The sequence below is a fragment of the Entelurus aequoreus genome, linkage group LG11 (genome assembly GCF_033978785.1).
Source record: "Entelurus aequoreus isolate RoL-2023_Sb linkage group LG11, RoL_Eaeq_v1.1, whole genome shotgun sequence".
In the NCBI taxonomy this organism is placed as follows: Eukaryota; Metazoa; Chordata; class Actinopteri; order Syngnathiformes; family Syngnathidae; genus Entelurus; species Entelurus aequoreus.
Genome location: NC_084741.1, coordinates 24,144,243 through 24,162,654, shown reverse-complemented (window position 1 = coordinate 24,162,654; position 18,412 = coordinate 24,144,243). Strand labels below are relative to the sequence as shown.

Sequence of the window (18,412 nt, the reverse complement as noted above, 5' to 3'; positions counted from 1 at the left end):
TGCGTCGGTATCCAATCCATTCCACTTGTTCATATAAAAAATGCCCACATCACTCAAAATCCAGTCCACATTTTCTCTGCAACCTTGCTTGCGGTCCTTCAGGTGTGCAGCTTTGAAGCACACAGCGCTGCAGAACAAGAACGGATGTAAAATGGACATAAGAAACTTTTTCAAGAAAGTAAGTATTCATCACTGCTTGTAGTAAAATGTATTAGCTCCACTTTACACCAGGTCTGTGTTTGACAAATAAAAACCTGTCTGCCACACCATAGACAACTTCTGTGCACGTCGTACATTTGTTGTTTTGCAGGCAAAAGTTACATTCCCGCTCAAAACAATGCTGCTACTTAGTTAGCTAGTTCGCCTGAAATGCATCATGAAGGTCTTGGTTATTTATAAAGCTAAATGCGCACTCTTTTTTTACCATTTTCTATCTTTGGGGTTACTTCCTTCTGGAGCATTAGCTGTGTTTCTCACTTTACACATGGAGGAGAACAGGAGCTGAGCTCATTCACGTATGACTATCATCAGTAGATAATAATAATAATCACTCCACAACCCCTATTGACCTGTGGGAGTCAGGGCAGAGGAGCACAGAAAGTGAGAGGGGAGAGGCCTCTACTGGAAAGGTGAGTAGGAGAATAGTAATACATATAAATAAATATTTAACTTTTTTTTTTTTTTAAATGGCTTATCGATAAGCCATTTGTTTTATTTATTTCTGGGTGGATCATATTGACTATTGGTCCTCCTAATTGTCAATCATTCTGGTGATGTTACGCAAGGACATTATATATATATATATATATATATATATATATATATATATATATATATATATATATATATATATATATATATATATATATATATATATATATATATATATATATATATATATATATTATATATATTATATATATTATATATATATATATATATATTATATATATATATAATTTATTTATATAATAGATTGTATTTGTAATCTACTTTACATTTGATTCCAAATCTCAAAGTGCTACAGAATTACAACCATTGGCGTTGACAGAGTTAAACAACTTGCACTGAGCCTAGTCTATAAAATCCGCTACACCTCCCTGATACCGAAGTACATGTCAAACTACTTACTTAACGTAAATGACCGCCATAACCACAACACCAGGGGGTGCTCCACTAACCACGTTAAACCCAGATTCCGAACTAACAAAGGTCTTAACTCATTCTCTTTCTATGCCACATCAATGTGGAATGCGCTCCCAACAGGTATAAAAGAAAGGGCATCTCTATCCTCCTTCAAAACCGCAATAAAAGTTCACCTCCAGGCAGCTACAACCCTAAACTAACACCCTCCCCGGATTGCTAATAATCAAATGTAAACAATCAAATGCAGATACTTTTTCTTTTGCCTTCTGATCTCTCTCTCTCTCTCTATGTCCACTACTTGATGTCCATATCCCCCCCCTCCACACCCCTGATTGTAAATAATGTAAATAATTCAATGTGATTATCTTATGTGATGACTGTATTATGATGATAGTATATATGATAGTATATATCTATATCATGAATCAATTTAAGTGGACCCCGACTTAAACAAGTTGAAAAACTTATTCGGGTGTTACCATTTAGTGGTCAATTGTACGGAATATGTACTTCACTGTGCAACCTACTAATAAAAGTCTCAATCAATCAATCAATCAATCAGGCCTATTTTGGCGTTGTAATAAATAAATAAATAAAAAATGGCTTATCGATAAGTCATTTGTTTTATTTTATTTTATATATATGATCCACAACATCCTCTAGTATACCTTTAAGTCTTTCATATATACAGGTATATATACACACACACACACACACACACATGTATGAAATACTTAATATGTATATATATATATAAAAGAAAAACCCAGACACCATCTTTGTAGTCATTTTTCTCCTGCGTGGACTTCCGTCTTCCTTTACAATGAGTGATGCTGCACGAAACCTTGAGTCTGCAATTGTAAATAATTTAGTTTTTAAGTTTTGTGTTTCTTGTAGAATCTATATAAAGTAATATACATTAGCCTATTGTTAAAATAATGAAAAAAACATCATTAAATATATTTGTTTTATTGTATTGCTACATTAATAGCTGTTGTATTATTATAGGATGGCTTGTTAAACATTTCATAGGATTTTCAGAGGGAGGAAAAACCAAGACATTTAAAATAAAATGTATAATGAATAAATACATAAAAAGAAAAAGAAAAAAAATGGTTAAAAGCCTTCGTCCCGGGGAGCATTTTATTTTGTCCCGTGCATTTTTAAAAATAATAATAACAATGAATAATTTCTAAGTCTTTGTTAGCCGTTTGTGACGTTTTGTGCTTGTGCGCTAGGTTCGCTCGCATCTTGTGCATCTCCTGGGGGCTAAGCACCCGCTGTCCTTAAAAGCTAGTGACGCCCCTGTATATATATATATATATGGCGTGCAGTTGAGAGTTGGGACTATTTAAACTGCCCGCCGTGTATATATATATATATATATATATATATATATATATATATATATATATACATATATATATAATTTTATTTTTTTACAGTAATAGGTAAATCACAGTAAAATACTGTGATTAAAATATACTGTAATATTACAACAAATGACTAAAAATTACAGTACCCTTATAAATTACAGTACTTAACTGTTATTTCACAGTAAATACTATAATGAAAATGTAACAACATTAAGAGCAATGGTTGTAAAAATTACGGTATTTTTTAACATCCTACATCCATTTTCTACTGCTTGTCCCTTCAAAATAAAATACTGGAATCAAAATGTACTTCAAAATTAAAACCAATAACTGTAAAAATTAAGAGTAATCAAAATGTACTGTGACATTACAACAAATGGCTTTAAAAATTACAGTACCCTTATTTTTCACAGCATGTAAGTGTTATGTCACAGTAAAATACTGCAATCAAAATGTACTGTAATATCACAACAAAGTATTGTAAATACAAACAAATCCGTAGACTCCACAGCATAAAGACTCAGGAGTTTTACAGTTCATTTCCTGATGCGAGCAGGACCCCATTGTTTATAATTTTACACTTTTTGAACAATTTTATGTCATACTGAATTCTGCAGTTTTTATTCACTGTAAGCTATAATCAACAAAATGAAAAAAAAAAAAAATTCACTCTGTGCAGTGGCGTTTTGTTTCAAGGGGGCCACAAGGCCAATTGGTTGGGCGGGGCAGCGTTGTCTCGGGCGCCGCGGATTTGGGGGGGGGGGGGTGGGAGGAGGGGATCCCCTTTTTTGTGCTCAGCAGGTCAGGATGTTGGAAGAAGTTACATAAGTAACACATTAATTATGAATGCAGGTCTGCAAACTACAACAACATACCAATTGTTGAAAGTAGCAACATTTTAGATTCTTCCATTTTGGGTAAGCCCACACAAGACAAGCAGTCTGATGAGATGTAACGCAATCAATTGCTTGTTGTTTTGCACTCCCCTCATCCATCAGTCTGTCCAAAGTATCAGCGGAAGAATCCAGGCGAACGTGTCACAGAGCTCGTAACACTGTTGGACTGGTTTGTCCGGCCCACGAGCAAAGAGAAAGAAAATCAGCCTTGTTGTCAACACCGCAGGTCACATGACCTAAGAAGCCATGCGGGCTGGCGTGCAAAAGGAAATACAGGCGTGTGTCTTACGACTCGGACGATATTTACTAGGGCTATGAATCTTTGGGTGTCCCACAATTCGATTCAATATCGATTCTTGGGGTCACGATTCGATTCAAAATCGATTTTTTTTTCAATTCAACACGATTCTTGATTCAAAAACAATTTTTCCCCGATTCAAAAGGATTCTCTATTCATTCAATACATAGGATTTCAACAAGATCTAGCCCTGTCTGCTGACATGCAAGCAGAGTAGTAGATTTTTGCAAAAAGCTTTTATAATTGTAAAGGACAATGTTTTATCAACTGATTGCAATAATGTAAATTTGTTTTAACTATTAAATGAACCAAAAATATGACTTATTTTATCTTTGTGAAAATATTGGACAGTGTGTTGTCAAGCTTATGAGATGCAATGCAAGTGTAAGCCACTGTAACACTATTGTTCATTTTTTAATTTTTTTTATAAATGTCTAATGACAATGTCAATGAGGGATTTTTAATCACTGCTATGTTGAAATAGTTACTAATATTGATACTGTTGTTGATAATATTAATTTTTGTTTCACTACTTTTGGATTGTTCTGTGTCGTGTTTGTGTCTCCTCTCAATTGCTCTGTTTATTGCAGTTCTGAGTGTCGCTGTGTCGGGTTTGGTTTTGGAACTGGATTGCATTGTTATGGTATTGCTGTGTATTGTTTTGTTGGATTGATTAATTTAAAAAATAAATAAATACAAAAATAGATTTTTTAAAAATGAGAATCGATTCTGACTCGCACAACGTGAGAATCGCGATTCGAATTCAAATCGATTTTTTCCCACACGCCTAACATTTACCTTTTTCTCTTGTGCAGCTCAGACTAAAGTTCCTTTATGAGGAAAAAAAACCCCAAAACAACCTCCGAGCCAACAGGGGGCAGTGTTGAGGATTTTTAGTGAAAATACAACACATACTTTTTGTAATCATCGGTGTTATAAAATAATTATTCACAATTATATACACAAAGTGCACCGTTGGCCTGCGTGTATTCTCCATTTTTGCTTGATTAGCTTAGACCAGTGATTCTCAAACTGTGGTACAGGCAATTTATTTTCCTATATTCAAACACAGTTACTGTTCAAATTGTGTGCAATGTTACAGTGGCCAAATATATAAAATATAATTGTTAAATACAACATCTGCCTCATTTTTCATGAATACTTAGGCCTACTACGCTACTGTGTTTTAATGTTGGTCATTATGGCGGTAGTGATGTGCGATACTACTGATTTTCGGTCCGATTTGATACTAAGTAAAATTCAGGCTGGCATTGGCGATACCGATCCGGTACTTTGTGCAATATCTAAAAAAAAGAGCAAAAAATCAGAATGTAATGAGAAATGCTTAACATTTTAAACTAATAAATAATAATAATATACTAAGTCACATTTAACACGAATATATAATATCTGTCTTTCGCATTTAAAAAGAAAATAATTAAAAAAATATCAAAATGGCCCCTCAGACTTGACTTTTCAGTATGCAGCCATTGGTGGAAAAAGTTTCTGATCCAAAATATTAGACGCTATTAAAATAAAAATTAAATGTACTTAAAATATAAACACATCTTAGTTAGGCAATTAAAAAATTACAATATTAACTTATGAATTCATTTGAAAAATGACAACAACAATAATAAACACTGTCAAATGTGTAACTGAACATTAACATTTTTGTACAGGCATCATTTTTGACACACTAGGTTATGCTGTTACACAACTGTATTATTATTATTATTTTTCTTCTATTCTTACTTGGGGGCCGGTGGGGGAATGTAAGGAATAAGAGCAACAAATCTGAATCAGAAACTAATAATAATAATAATAACATACTTAGTCATCACTAAACCAAGTTTTTGTCTTTAAATATATATATATATATATATATATATATATATATATATATATATATATATATATATATATATATATATATATATATATACATATACACACATACATATATATACACACATACATATATATATATATATATATACATATACATATACACACACACATACATATATATATATACATATATATATATATATATATATATATATATATATATATATATATATTATATATATATATATATATATATATATATATATATATATATATATATATATATATATATATATATATATATATGTATATAATATCGTTTTAAGCACTCTTAAAAAAATAACAAATATTTAAAAAGTGCCCCTTCAAAAGTTTAGACACCTCTTAACTAAATTACAGAAACTGTTAATAAAAAAAATAAAGTATACCTAAAATTTAAACAAAGTTTAGTTAGGTAATTAAAAAATTAAACAATATTAACTTATAAATTAATTAAAAAAATTATAACAACCACAATAAACACTGTTAAATGTGTAACTGAACATGAATATTTTGTACAGGCAGGATTTTTGACACACTAAGTTATGCAGTTACACAACTGTATTATTATTTTTATTCTATTCTTACATAGGGGGAAAAAAAAGTTAAAAAAAAAAAAAAAAGATCAGAATGCAATATGAAAAAGCTGAAATGTTTCTATTAATAACTATTAATAATATACTTTGGCACTTATAATACAAAGCTGATACAATACCAGTATTATTTTTTTTTTTTTAAATAAAAAAAATAGCAAGTAGTTTGCGTAGTTTGACTTTTCAGTATGCGGCCTTTGGTGGAAAAAGTTTGGACACCTTAAACTAAAGTATCAAAAATATTGACATTCTGATTGAAGGATTGATGTTAGAGCATTAAGATCTAGTATTGGTGGTATCGATATTTCAGTATTGGTCCACACATCACTATATGGTGGTACTTGAAGAAGAGAGTTTGAGAACCACTGGCTGAGTAGTTGGCAAGCAGGTTAAAAACGCCATGGCCACCTGTCATGTAATGTAGTGTTGCTCAATAAAGTGACATGAAAGTTGTTCTGAACATTCCAGTTATACTGCAAGTTTACTTTCCAGTAAATACTTTGGCTTTGTGATGATATATTTACAGATAATATACAATAAATCCTAGGTGTTGGGGAGTCCATGGCGTTCACAGTTTGACTTGATGCAATTTGCAGTTTTTCTTCATTAGAAAATGTCCGCTGCTTCATTTCTTCAGGGGGGTTTACACAGTACTTTGCGGAGAGAGGTCAGTGAGGGGTCCCGGCAGCCCGCCCGACCCAGGTTGTGGTCAGACCCCTTGGAGTGAAAGCCCTCCCCGACTGCTCTGTCTGGTTCCCGGGTCGTCCAGGCCTGCGGCCCACGTTGGGGATGATAATAAAGGCCAGGACCCCCACCAGCAGGAACACCACGGCGATGGTGACGACGATCCCCACCGTGGCGTAGTAGCACCGGCTGGAGCGGAAAAACCTGCGCATGCGACCTCTGACCCTATTGGGGGGCCGGCCCACGTCCACCACGGTGGCGGGCTCCGTGCCTTCCTCCAAGGTTGCGAGGCGGAGGTCACCGGTGGGGGTGGCCTGGGCCTCCTGGCTCTTGTGAGGCAGCGTGAGGACGCCGTGCGTGGCGGGGGCGTTCTTCAGGAAGAGCTTGCCCTTGCTGCGCTTGAAGCGGATGGACCTGGCCCTCTGCATTTCTGGCGGAAGCCGACCGATGATTTCGTCGTTGTTGCCCAGCCGGGGCAGGTCCTGGCCGTGGGGGATCTCAGTCACCTCACGGCACACGGGGCAGGACAGAGTCTTGACCTCGTGGGAGGTGACGTTGATGCGTGCGAGGCACTCCAGGCAGAAGGTGTGACCGCAGGCCAGCAGCTTGGGCGTCTTGAAGATGTTATCGTAAGAGCAGAAGCAGATGGCGCACTCCGTTTCCTCCACGTCGTTGTCCGGCGCGCTCGCCCTCCGGTGGTGGTCGGCGTCATCGTCCCTCCTCACCCGTCTCACGGCCTCGGTGCTCCTCCCACGTCGAGTTCCCTCCTCCCGGTGCCGCTGCGTCCTGCGTCCTCTCTCCCCGCTGTCTGAGTCATTGCTCCTGGACCTTCTGATCCGGGCAGGTTGCGGCCTCCGGTTCTCCTTGCTGCCCATTCGGGGCTTGACGTTGGCGGGCGGCCTGGCATCACGGCTCTGGTTCCGGTGGGGACCGCGTCTCTCGCGATCATCGCTCATGTCGGACTGCGCTGAGTCAAGTCTTTCCCAAAACAACTGTGGAAAAAAAATCAAACCACTCGTTGGTTCCGACAGCAACAAGCAGGAAGTGAGTGGGCGGGATCCAGCGTTAACGCGCTAACGATTCTTTAAGTACATTTACTTTGCTTTCGCTCTATTTGTTTATGCAGGCTTTTCTAACAGGACGTAAGCACACATGCCTGTAGCCAAGTGCTATGAATACACCTGGTGGGAATTTTTACAGGCCAAAACCTCGAAAAAGTCACGTAACAAAAATGCAACAACAAGTGGGTGTGCACAGTTATTTTGGTGTTAACCCACGGAACATGAAAATACGATTAAGTGGAACAGAGGGGAAAAAAGAGCAAATATGGCCAAATATAAGGAAAAACTTGCTATGTTGATAATAATAAAACTACTAATAGGCTTTGTTTTAGTCCATTTTTTTAAATGAAAAATATCAAGATGACCCCTGCATTCTTTGACTTGTGTTTGGACATTTTCAACATGTTCACTAATAATTCAGGTTGTGTGAATCAGGTCCCAAGTGAGTGCACGGATGATAAAAACAAACATACCTGATGAAGAGGTCTCACATCACCAATGAGGTTCCAGCAGTCCCAAGGTGGGGCAGCACAAGCAGATTCATAACGACAAAAACGATAAAACCGCCTCTGCTGCTGAGCTGTTTCTGTGGAAGTGGCCTTCCTTTCGACTTCCAAGGATCGCTCCCCTGTCTTGTTTCCTTATTGTGGCACACGGAGACGCCTCCTACGGACACGCCCCCTCCTGCCGTCTCTGGTCTGACCAGTTGGACCTGCTGGAGTGTGTTCTGCATGGGGGGAATAAGTACAGTCAGAACACTCACATTAGCACACGGACAAGCACTGTACTCAGGTAAGTACAGTGCAGCCATGAAGTATTCACAGCGCTTCACTTTCTCCACATTGTGTTATGTTACAGCCTTATTCTAAAATGGAATAAACTTATTTTTGTCCTCAAAATTCTATACACAATATCCTATAATGACAATGTGAAAAGCTTTTTTGTAAGTTTTTGCAAATTCATTAAAAATAAAAACAAAAATCACACAGACTATAATTGCTTTGGCAGCAATTGCAGCCTCAAGTCTTTTTAAATAAGATTGTAGTTATGAGGTAATTTGTGTAGAATTTAGAGGACAAAAATTAATGTATTTAATTTTGGAATACGGCTGAAACATAAAATGTGGGGAAAGTAAAGCGCTGTGAATACTTTCCGGATGCACTGTTAAAGCAAGTGCAACACAAAAAGCTTTGACCGCCACGGCTACCGTATAAGCCAACAGTTTTGACTGATGTGACGGGACGGACGGGTCACATGTTGCACATTTGCACAGGTGACGTCACAGGTGCGATGCAAACCGAGTTGGATTCCACAGGCGGCACAAAGCGACCAGGGTACTACAGCACAGCATGCATAACCGGCTCATACCCTTCGAATCTGCTCCGCTCGCAGGCGCTTCACTTTGCGGCTTCACCTTTAGCCTGAAGATCAACATTTCAGGAGGTAAAAGAACAAAAGAGTTAAACAGGACAGAAAAATGCCGCTTAATGGCAAGAAAAGAGGATTCTCGTTAAAACAATGCATCATAGCAACCCCCAGAGACCATGTAAATATGTCCCCAAGTGGCTTTGAAGAAATCAGACATTTTGCAGGCACAAATATTTTTACTTCTAAGCTGTAAAAAGTAAAAATACATTTGGGGAACTGACAGAAAAAAATAATAGCTCACCTGACCTGCATGATTGATTTGGCAACAGAATGCCACCTGCATTTCAAACAAGCAAAACAAAAAATGCGCAGGATTAAGACAGAAAATAGTGCTTATATTGCAGTGTTTCTTCACTGACCACCTTGCACAAAAGCTGTGGACGTTATGAGATCTGTGTTAAATTCACACTAACAATGACAAATAAAAACCATGACTTTAATGCAATGTTTTCCAAAGAATGTGTGGATAGAATACAAACAGTTGTAAAAATGTATTGCTTCTCAGCAATGAGGACATTCTTCTTTACATCTTGTCGGATATTGTCCAGCGACATCATGTGTCACATTCCCTAATGAGGCGCACGGTGAGGACAGTCCGGCAGTCAGTTTATGATTAAACCAGTTGAACGTTTTTGACCCAGTTCTCTCCGCAATCTTTTAATCCACGTGATTGTGCTCACTCTGCCTCCTGAGCTTGTCAACGCCTCATTCATTTGACTTTTTTTTTTTTTTTTTAGTAATTGTGTCAAAACACACACACGGCAGCAAACCGTGAGCAATGTGGCTGCTTGCCGCCAAAGTAAAAAGGACTTATAAAGCCTGCGAGGTGTACCACTTGGCTTCAGCCCAGCTCCTCCTTGGCCTTGCCCTGCTTCCGGGGCATCTTCTTGCTGCTGCTGTCCTCCACCTCTTTGCTCTTGTAGTAATGAGGAGCCACCTCCAGCAGCCAGCCGCTCTCGATCTCCACCACCTGCATTGGGCACAGGAGAGGAGGTCGGGTTGGAGGCGGAGTCTGATAATTGCAGACTGCGCTTCCTGGTTACGTGTCATATCAGCCTTAACATGCACTAATTTTGTGGAGTCATGCTGGACTCGGGGAAAAAGCGGCAACTATGCTCCTTTGTTCACGCTAGGGTTGGGCGTCACATTTCCTTGTTCAACAACTAAGGCCTAGAACGATGAGTTAGCGATTAAAATCTTGAACTGATATCCAAACATTTTGGAAGGGACGGGAACAAAGAAGAATACATGTTTGTGTTCAATCTTTTTACATACAAATACTTCTGTAGTAAATGCTGAGACATAGGAGCACGTCAACACGTGTTGAAGCGCAAAGAGCCTCACGCCATCCATTCTACACCAGGCTGTAGCGCAGCTATTTACATTATTTTAATAGTGAGATGTTTTTGTTTGAAATTGGGCCACCATTTCTGTTTACTTTCTGTTTCGATTACTGAGGCGGCCTGTCAAGGGAGCAAACTAGTTACACCCTCTGCTGGTCGCTGTAGCCAAAATTATATTGTACACTTTATCGCCCCCATTTCTAACGTTCATAGATTTTGAGTGCATGATCAATAATCACAAAATACTTACAGTTTCAAGATTATTATGCATTGGATAATTTTACAACAAAAAATTTATAAAATCATAGACATCCCTTAGATATGTTGATGTGTTATTTATTATCGTGTAATCAGTAATTTAAAAATTTACAGTACAAAATAATAAAAACGAAACGTATTATTGTAATAGTAAATTATTATTTAATGAATAATTCAAGTGTTATGGTCATCAACTGTCATGCAGGCCTATTTATTCAGTTTTAATAATCTATTTTAAGCGGTGTTAATAATAACTGGAATGCACATAATTAGATACTCTAGTGCTGCTGTTCTACAAGCTCCTGATGTTTAGTGTTGTACACTTGCTACATTAACTTACAATACCTATAGTTTATTCTCCAGACCGAAAGAGCAATCTCTAACAATAAATAATCACTGAATGTACCTGTTGCTGTTTGTTTACACCGAACTAAATCAACACTAAGCTACTTGTTCATAACTGGAACGTTTATACAAAACCCAAAACCAGTGAAGTTGGCACGTTGTGTAAATCGTAAATAAAAACAGAATACAATGATTTGCAAATCCTTTTCCACCAATATTCAGTTGAATACACTGCAAAGACAAGATACTTAACGTTTGAACTGGTAAACTTTGTTATTTTTTGCAAATAATAGCTGCAGTGTTTCCCATAAACGGCCAAGATACCTGTGGCGGTGGGGGCGTGGCTATGGGCGTGGTCACCATGACATCATCGAGTAATTTGCATAATTTACTACAATGATATGATTTTCTCTAAAAAGGCTAAAAAAATGTATATTTACTAATTAATAATAACAGTTTTGTTTTAAACGTCCATCCATCAATCCATTTTACAATATAATTACACTTTATGTACATATTTATATACATATTTGAACAATAAGTTATTCACTGAAATATATTTGTTAATTGTGGTTATTACAAAAAATATATCTTATAAAAATATAAAAGCTAAAATGTCTCTTAAAGCTCTGCCCCTTTAATTAGTGCATACTAAATAATTTAACTTTAGCCTACTACTACAACCATATTATTTGCCAGCAACATAAAGTGAAACAGAGGCAGAGGTGTCCTGCCATGATCAGTAACAAATAAACAGAAAACAGTAGTGGTGGTAGATAGACACAGAGCTTCATCAAACATCTGATCCACTGAACAAAGAGCTCCAAAAATCTTGATCCTACACTTGTCTTTTGTAAAGTAAATCTGAACAGCCGATATGGGCATCTACATCAACTATATGATTTGCCTGAGAAGCTGGACAGGACAAAAAATAAATAAATAAATAAATAAATAAATAAATTAAAAAATATATATATTTTTTTAAATTTAAAAAAAATTATCTATTTGTGGCGGCCTTAATTCTTTCGTGGCGGGCCGCCACAAATAAATGCATGTGTGGGAAACACTGAGCTCATTTGGAATTTTATGCTGCAACATGTTTCAAAAAAGCAGAGAATCTGGAGAAATCACTGCACAAACATTGAATGCCTGTGACCTCCAAAACCTGTATGTACCTTTGAGCATTAATGGTGCCTTCACAGATGTGTAAGTTACCCATGCCCTGGGCACTAATACACCCTCATACCATCACAGATGCTGGCTTTTGAACTTTGCGCCTAGAACAATCCGGATGATGCTTTTCCTCTTTGTTCCGGAGGACAGGGCGTCCACAGTTTCCAACTCACCACCCATAGCAGGGGCCATAGAGGTCGGGTGCAGTGTGAGCTGGGCGGCAGCCGAAGGCAGGGCACTTGGCGGTCCGATCCTCGGCTACATAAGCTAGCTCTTGGGACGTGGAACGTCACCTCGCTGGGGGGGAAGGAGCCTGAGCTAGTGCGTGAGGTGGAGAAGTTCCGGCTAGATATAGTCGGACTCACTTCGACGCACAGCAAGGGCTCTGGAACCAGTTCTCTTGAGAAGGGCTGGACTCTCTTCCACTCTGACGTTGCCGGCAGTGAGAGGCGACGGGCTGGGGTGGCAATTCTTGTTGCCCCCCGGCTCAAAGCCTGCACGGAGTTCAACCCAGTGGACGAGAGGGTAGCTTCCCTCCGCCTTCGGGTGGGGGGATGGGTCCTGACTGTTGTTTGCGTTTACGCGGTTTTCGTCCTGGTCGTGGAACTGTGGACCAGCTCTATACTCTCGGCAGGGTCCTTGAGGGTGCATGGGAGTTTGCCCAACCAGTCTACATGTGTTTTGTGGACTTGGAGAAGGCATTCGACCGTGTACCCCGGGAAGTCCTGTGGGGAGTGCTCAGAGAGTATGGGGTAACGGACTGTCTTATTGTGGCGGTCCGCTCCCTGTATAATCAGTGTCAGAGCTTGGTCCGCATTGCCGGCAGTTATTAGCCTTAACACAAGTGAACCGAATGCTAATGAAGGAAATAACTTTATTGTCATTGTACAAGGAAATTACTAATGCTAACCTGCTAACGCTAACACTAAATCCGATGTGTTCGTGTTGTTGCTGTGAGATAAACACTGACATTAATTATTTATAAATTGTTATTCAAAGCTAAAATGGACAATACAGACTAACTTGACCCTCATGAATTCAACATTTACTGAGAGGACGACTTTTTGACTGTTGGACACTGTGAACAAAAGCCTGACTTATGTAAAATTCAGTACAATTTGTTTTTAAATCATATAGTTTTGTATATTTTGCTTTGTATTTTATTTACTTACACTTTGGTGAAATACATTTCACCTATTATTGTCTGTTTATTTACATGGTATCGGTGTAGCAATATAGTTACTGTACCTTCATCAGCCTGATTTTTATAAACTACCCTGAACTGCAGTGGAAACACAAACCACACACTTCTACACATTTGGTGGAAAAAGACCTATTGCGCTGCTCTATTGTTATGATGTACAAACAAACCTGTCTCATGAACTCCTTGGTGGTCATGACCAGCTCGTGGTAGATAAGCCAGCGGGGCTGCTCTTCAAACAGCGAGCTGCTGGGGTGAATGTAGACCGTCTGCTGGTGCTTCACCGTCCTGTAGCCGCCTTTGCTGAGCCGAGCCGTGTGGTAGAAGTACCCCGCTGTCACAGCCTGGACGGGGAAAACACAAAGCTTGTTACTTTACATTGTCAGCTATCACTTCAAGAAGATACTTTTGTCAACAATATTCATGCATGACCTACAAGAGTCGCTGACCTTAAGGCTGAGTGTAAAGCTAGTGTAGAAGCATCTCATTCAAGATGTATTCAGAGTGGTATTTGCTTAAAATCACCTGGCAGATTGCATCTAAATCCCTCACAGGAGCACTCTAAACAACTACCAGATTTTCTTAACATCCTTTCAGCACCTACACAGGACCCACCTGAGACCACCCCGGAATGGGCTCACCATGGTAAAGCGCTAACGGATATTTGACTGATGAATGTGTGTCACCCGCATGTCATGCAAAGGTAAATTAGAGTATGTGTCACACACACTTCACACAAGGGTAATATAGAGTTTGGACTACAGATTAACAGATATGTTTTTTCAGGGCCGATACAGATTATTAGTAATCAAGGAGGCCCATAACGATATCTGTAGCCGATATACATTTGCAGTAAAAATTGGCTGAACATGAATAGTATTGTCAGTAAAGAGCTGGACAAGGCCTTAGGTTGGGTTTTCTTTATTACCGGTACTATTTTTAGGAAAAACATCAGGGGATTTCACAAACACCTTTATCCTGCTCAGTGGCCTTGTGGTTAGAGCGTACGCCCTGAGATCGGTAGGTCGTGAGTTCAAACCCCCAGTCATGCAAAAAACTATAAAAATGGGGACTCCGCATCAAGGGTTGGAATTGGGGGTTAAATCACCAAAATGAGCTGAGATAGGCTCCAGTGACCCCCCCCCGCGACCCCAAAAGGGACAAGCGTTAGAAAATGGATGGATGGATGGATTCCCGAGCTGCTGCTCACTACTCCTCTCACCTCCCAGGGGGTGGAACAAGGTAATGGGTCAAATGCAGAGAGTAATTTCACCACACCTAGTGTGTGTGACTATCAGTGGTACTTTAACTTTAACTTTATTACGTGTCTATGAAGAGCACTGACATTTGCATTTCAAAATATGGGAAATCTCTTGCATGCCTGCTCTTCTTTACTCAAGTTTCCGTTTTGTCAATTTACACAAAGTTTGGATTTTTAACAGAGATATCTTTTGTGTCGTCCTTCAGACCATCCATTTTTGTCTATCCAGCTGTCACAATATTTGATAGAATCACAGAACATGAAACTCGCCGCGCTCCTTTAATGAGCCCATGCGCCGAGTGTTGTGGCCAAAGGCGTGACGTGCGACTCCATCGCAGCAGTAAGGCTACACGATTTTGAGAAAAAAACCTAATCGCGTTTTTTCTCTCCAAAATTGCAACTGCGATTCTATTTGCGATTTTATACATAAAATGCATACAACTGCAAAAATAACAAGAGATGGAAGACATGTTACTTTTAGACTGTGAATCAACATATTCTTTTCTCAAGGTGCCACACATTAGAAAAATATGCAATAGTTTACTTAAAAAAATATTTGGCCCATGGCTATTGTCTACATCATGCTCTTTAACTCAAGAAATAAATTATAAAAACTATACAGTGTTTATAATGTAATGTAATCATAATATATAACAATAATGCAAGTTAAAGTTAAAGTACCAATGATTGTCACACACACACTAGGTGTGGTGATATTTGTCCTCTGCGTTTGACCCATCCCCTTGTTCACCCCCTGGGAGGTGAGGGAGCAGTGAGCAGCAGCGGTGGCTGCGCCCGGGAATCATTTTTGGTGATTTAACCCCCAAGTAACCATTAAAAGGATATAAACTTTTATTATGGGCCTGCTGCAATGCAAAGCGCACATTCACTGCTGCTGTGCAATGTTAATGAAATGCAAGCAGCCCATATTAATATTGCTTGGACTTAATTTCTCAATACTGTAGAATTGTTAACCATTGTACTGCAATTGGAAGGTAAATAACTTTGTTATCCTAAATAAATCAACAAAAAAATAAAATTGACAAATTTCTGTAGGCAAACATTTTACCTAAAATAAATATTGAAAGGGTTTTTTTACCCCAGTTGAAAAAATTAAGTTGGACGTTGTCTTTTTGTTTATTGTCATCACGTGATCTTGGTATTTTCGCTCGTTCGGTCGTGTTGATGGGCTCATATTGCCCATCCAATATTCCCACAACGAGACACTTGGCTTCATAATCATGTTTTTTTCCTCCTAATTTGTGTTACTTTGCGGCACTTCTCACTGGCGAGGCTCTCTCTACTGTAAATGTGTTGGAGGTGGCCCCCTGCACTAATATCTGCCAAGACAAAGATTGTGAATGACTGAAAAGAGGGGTCACTCCGTTCAGATAATTCCATTGTTAAAGCACTCAGGTGCTGAGAGCGATGCACAAAGTAAGACGTCTTTCTTCCTGTTTGAAGCGAGAGACAAACAAATGTGAGGCTCAACAATTCTGATTGGTGAACATTTCTGTCACTCAAATGCTGGTGACAGTAGATGGAAAAAAAACAACCTCTGCTTCTTGCGGTTATTTACGACATTAATTAAAACCTCAATGTCGATTCAAGTTTGTTTAATCGTGCAGCCCTATGCTGCAGTAGCGAAATGAAACAAGTTGAAGACACCAGTAAAGGAAAACAGAAACTGGAATTTCCGCCCAAAAAATTTATGTTTTGACAAGTTCATGTAAGCAGAAGATATGCACTGTAGACGATCAGCAATTCAGTTCAGTTTCAGTTTATTTCAAACACGCATACAATACAATGTAATGCATCACATATTTCCAGTTGTTACATTACAGCACGTCCGAAAAGGTTTTAAGTGTTTTAATGTTTAAATTAGATTTTCCTCTAAGGTTATATTTCTCCTATTTTGTTGAGAAGAATTGTTGTACATTCATGGGTAGCAGGCTATATTTTACTTTCTACATAATTGTAGCTCTTTGCAAATGCACCAAATTGTTGAATTTCAATATTTGTGTGATTCAATAAATAAAGGGTTTGTAAGTTATCTATATCCAATGTATTAATGTAAATTATGTACAAACCCCGTTTCCATATAAGTTGGGAAATTGTGTTAGATGTAAATATAAACGGAATACAATGATTTGCAAATCATTTTCAACCCATATTCAGTTGAATATGCTACAAAGACAACATATTTGATGTTCAAACTGATAAAACATTTTTTTTGCAAATAATCATTAACTTCAGAATTTGATGCCAGCAACACGTGACAAAGAAGTTGGGAAAGGTGGCAATAAATACTGATAAAGTTGAGGAATGCTCATCAAACACTTATTTGGAACATCCCACAGGTGAACAGGCAATTTGGGAACAAGTGGGTGCCATGATTGGGTGTAAAAGTAGATTCCATGAAATGCTCAGTCATTCACAAACAAGGATGGGGCGAGGGTCACCACTTTGTCAACAAATGCGTGAGCAAATTGTTGAACAGTTTAAGAAAAACCTTTTTCAACCAGCTATTGCAAGGAATTTAGGGATTTCACCATCTACGGTCTGTAATATCATCAAAGGGTTCAGAGAATCTGGAGAAATCACTGCATGTAAGCAGCTAAGCCCGTGACCTTCGATCCCTCAGGCTGTACTGCATCAACAAGCGACATTAGTGTGTAAAGGATATCACCAAATGGGCTCAGGAACACTTCAGAAACCCACTGTCAGTAACTACAGTTGGTCGCTACATCTGTAAGTGCAAGTTAAAACTCTCCTATGCAAGGCGAAAACCGTTTATCAACAACACCCAGAAACGCCGTCGGCTTCGCTGGGCCTAAGCTCATCTAAGATGGACTGATACAAAGTGGAAAAGTGTTCTGTGGTCTGACGAGTCCACATTTCAAATTGTTTTTGGAAACTGTGGACATCGTGTCCTCCGGACCAAAGAGGAAAAGAACCATCCGGATTGTTGTAGGCGCAAAGTTGAAAAGCCAGCATCTGTGATGGTATGGGAGTGTATTAGTGCCCAAGACATGGGTAAGTTACACATCTGTGAAGGCGCCATTAATGCTGAAAGGTACATACAGGTTTTGGAGCAACATATGTTGCCATCCAAGCAACGTTACCATGGACGCCCCTGCTTATTTCAGAAAGACAATGCCAAGCCACGTGTTACATCAACGTGGCTTCATAGTAAAAGAGTGCGGGTACTAGACTGGCCTGCCTGTAGTCCAGACCTGTCTCCCATTGAAAATGTTTGGCGCATTATGAAGCCTAAAATACCACAACGGAGACCCCCGGACTGTTGAACAACTTAAGCTGTACATCAAGCAAGAATGGGAAAGAATTCCATCTGAGAAGCTTAAAAAATGTGTCTCCTCAGTTCCCAAACGTTTACTGAGTGTTGTTAAAAGGAAAGGCCATGTAACACAGTGGTGAACATGCCCTTTCCCAACTACT

The 18,412-nt window shown here is 38.7% G+C and overlaps 2 protein-coding genes across 2 annotated transcripts in view; both read right to left on the bottom strand.

Annotated features, from left to right (window-relative positions):
* Positions 1-5,880: 5,880 nt before the first annotated feature.
* On the bottom strand, positions 5,881-8,882 carry rnf183 (ring finger protein 183). The gene is made up of 2 exons (XM_062062730.1): positions 8,418-8,882; positions 5,881-7,875 (listed from the first exon to the last, which is right to left on the bottom strand). Exon 2 carries the CDS (start codon positions 7,837-7,839, stop codon positions 6,868-6,870), a length of 972 nt encoding a protein of 323 aa, XP_061918714.1. The 5' UTR covers positions 7,840-7,875; positions 8,418-8,882; the 3' UTR covers positions 5,881-6,867.
* Positions 8,883-9,794: 912 nt separating this feature from the next.
* The window catches only part of dhx16 (DEAH (Asp-Glu-Ala-His) box polypeptide 16), a 31,736-nt gene continuing 23,118 nt past the window's right edge, over positions 9,795-18,412 (bottom strand). The window contains exons 20-21 of the mRNA XM_062062729.1: positions 13,863-14,036; positions 9,795-10,342 (exon numbers count right to left, since the gene is read on the bottom strand). Of these exons, the coding sequence (XP_061918713.1) occupies positions 10,214-10,342; positions 13,863-14,036 (303 nt within the window). The 3' untranslated portion in view covers positions 9,795-10,213. The remainder of the gene's footprint in view (positions 10,343-13,862; positions 14,037-18,412) is intronic.

Coding starts and splice junctions, on each gene's coding strand:
- rnf183 (XM_062062730.1), bottom strand. CDS start 7,839: ATGAGCGATGATCGCGAGAGACGCGGTCCCCACCGGAACCAGAGCCGT.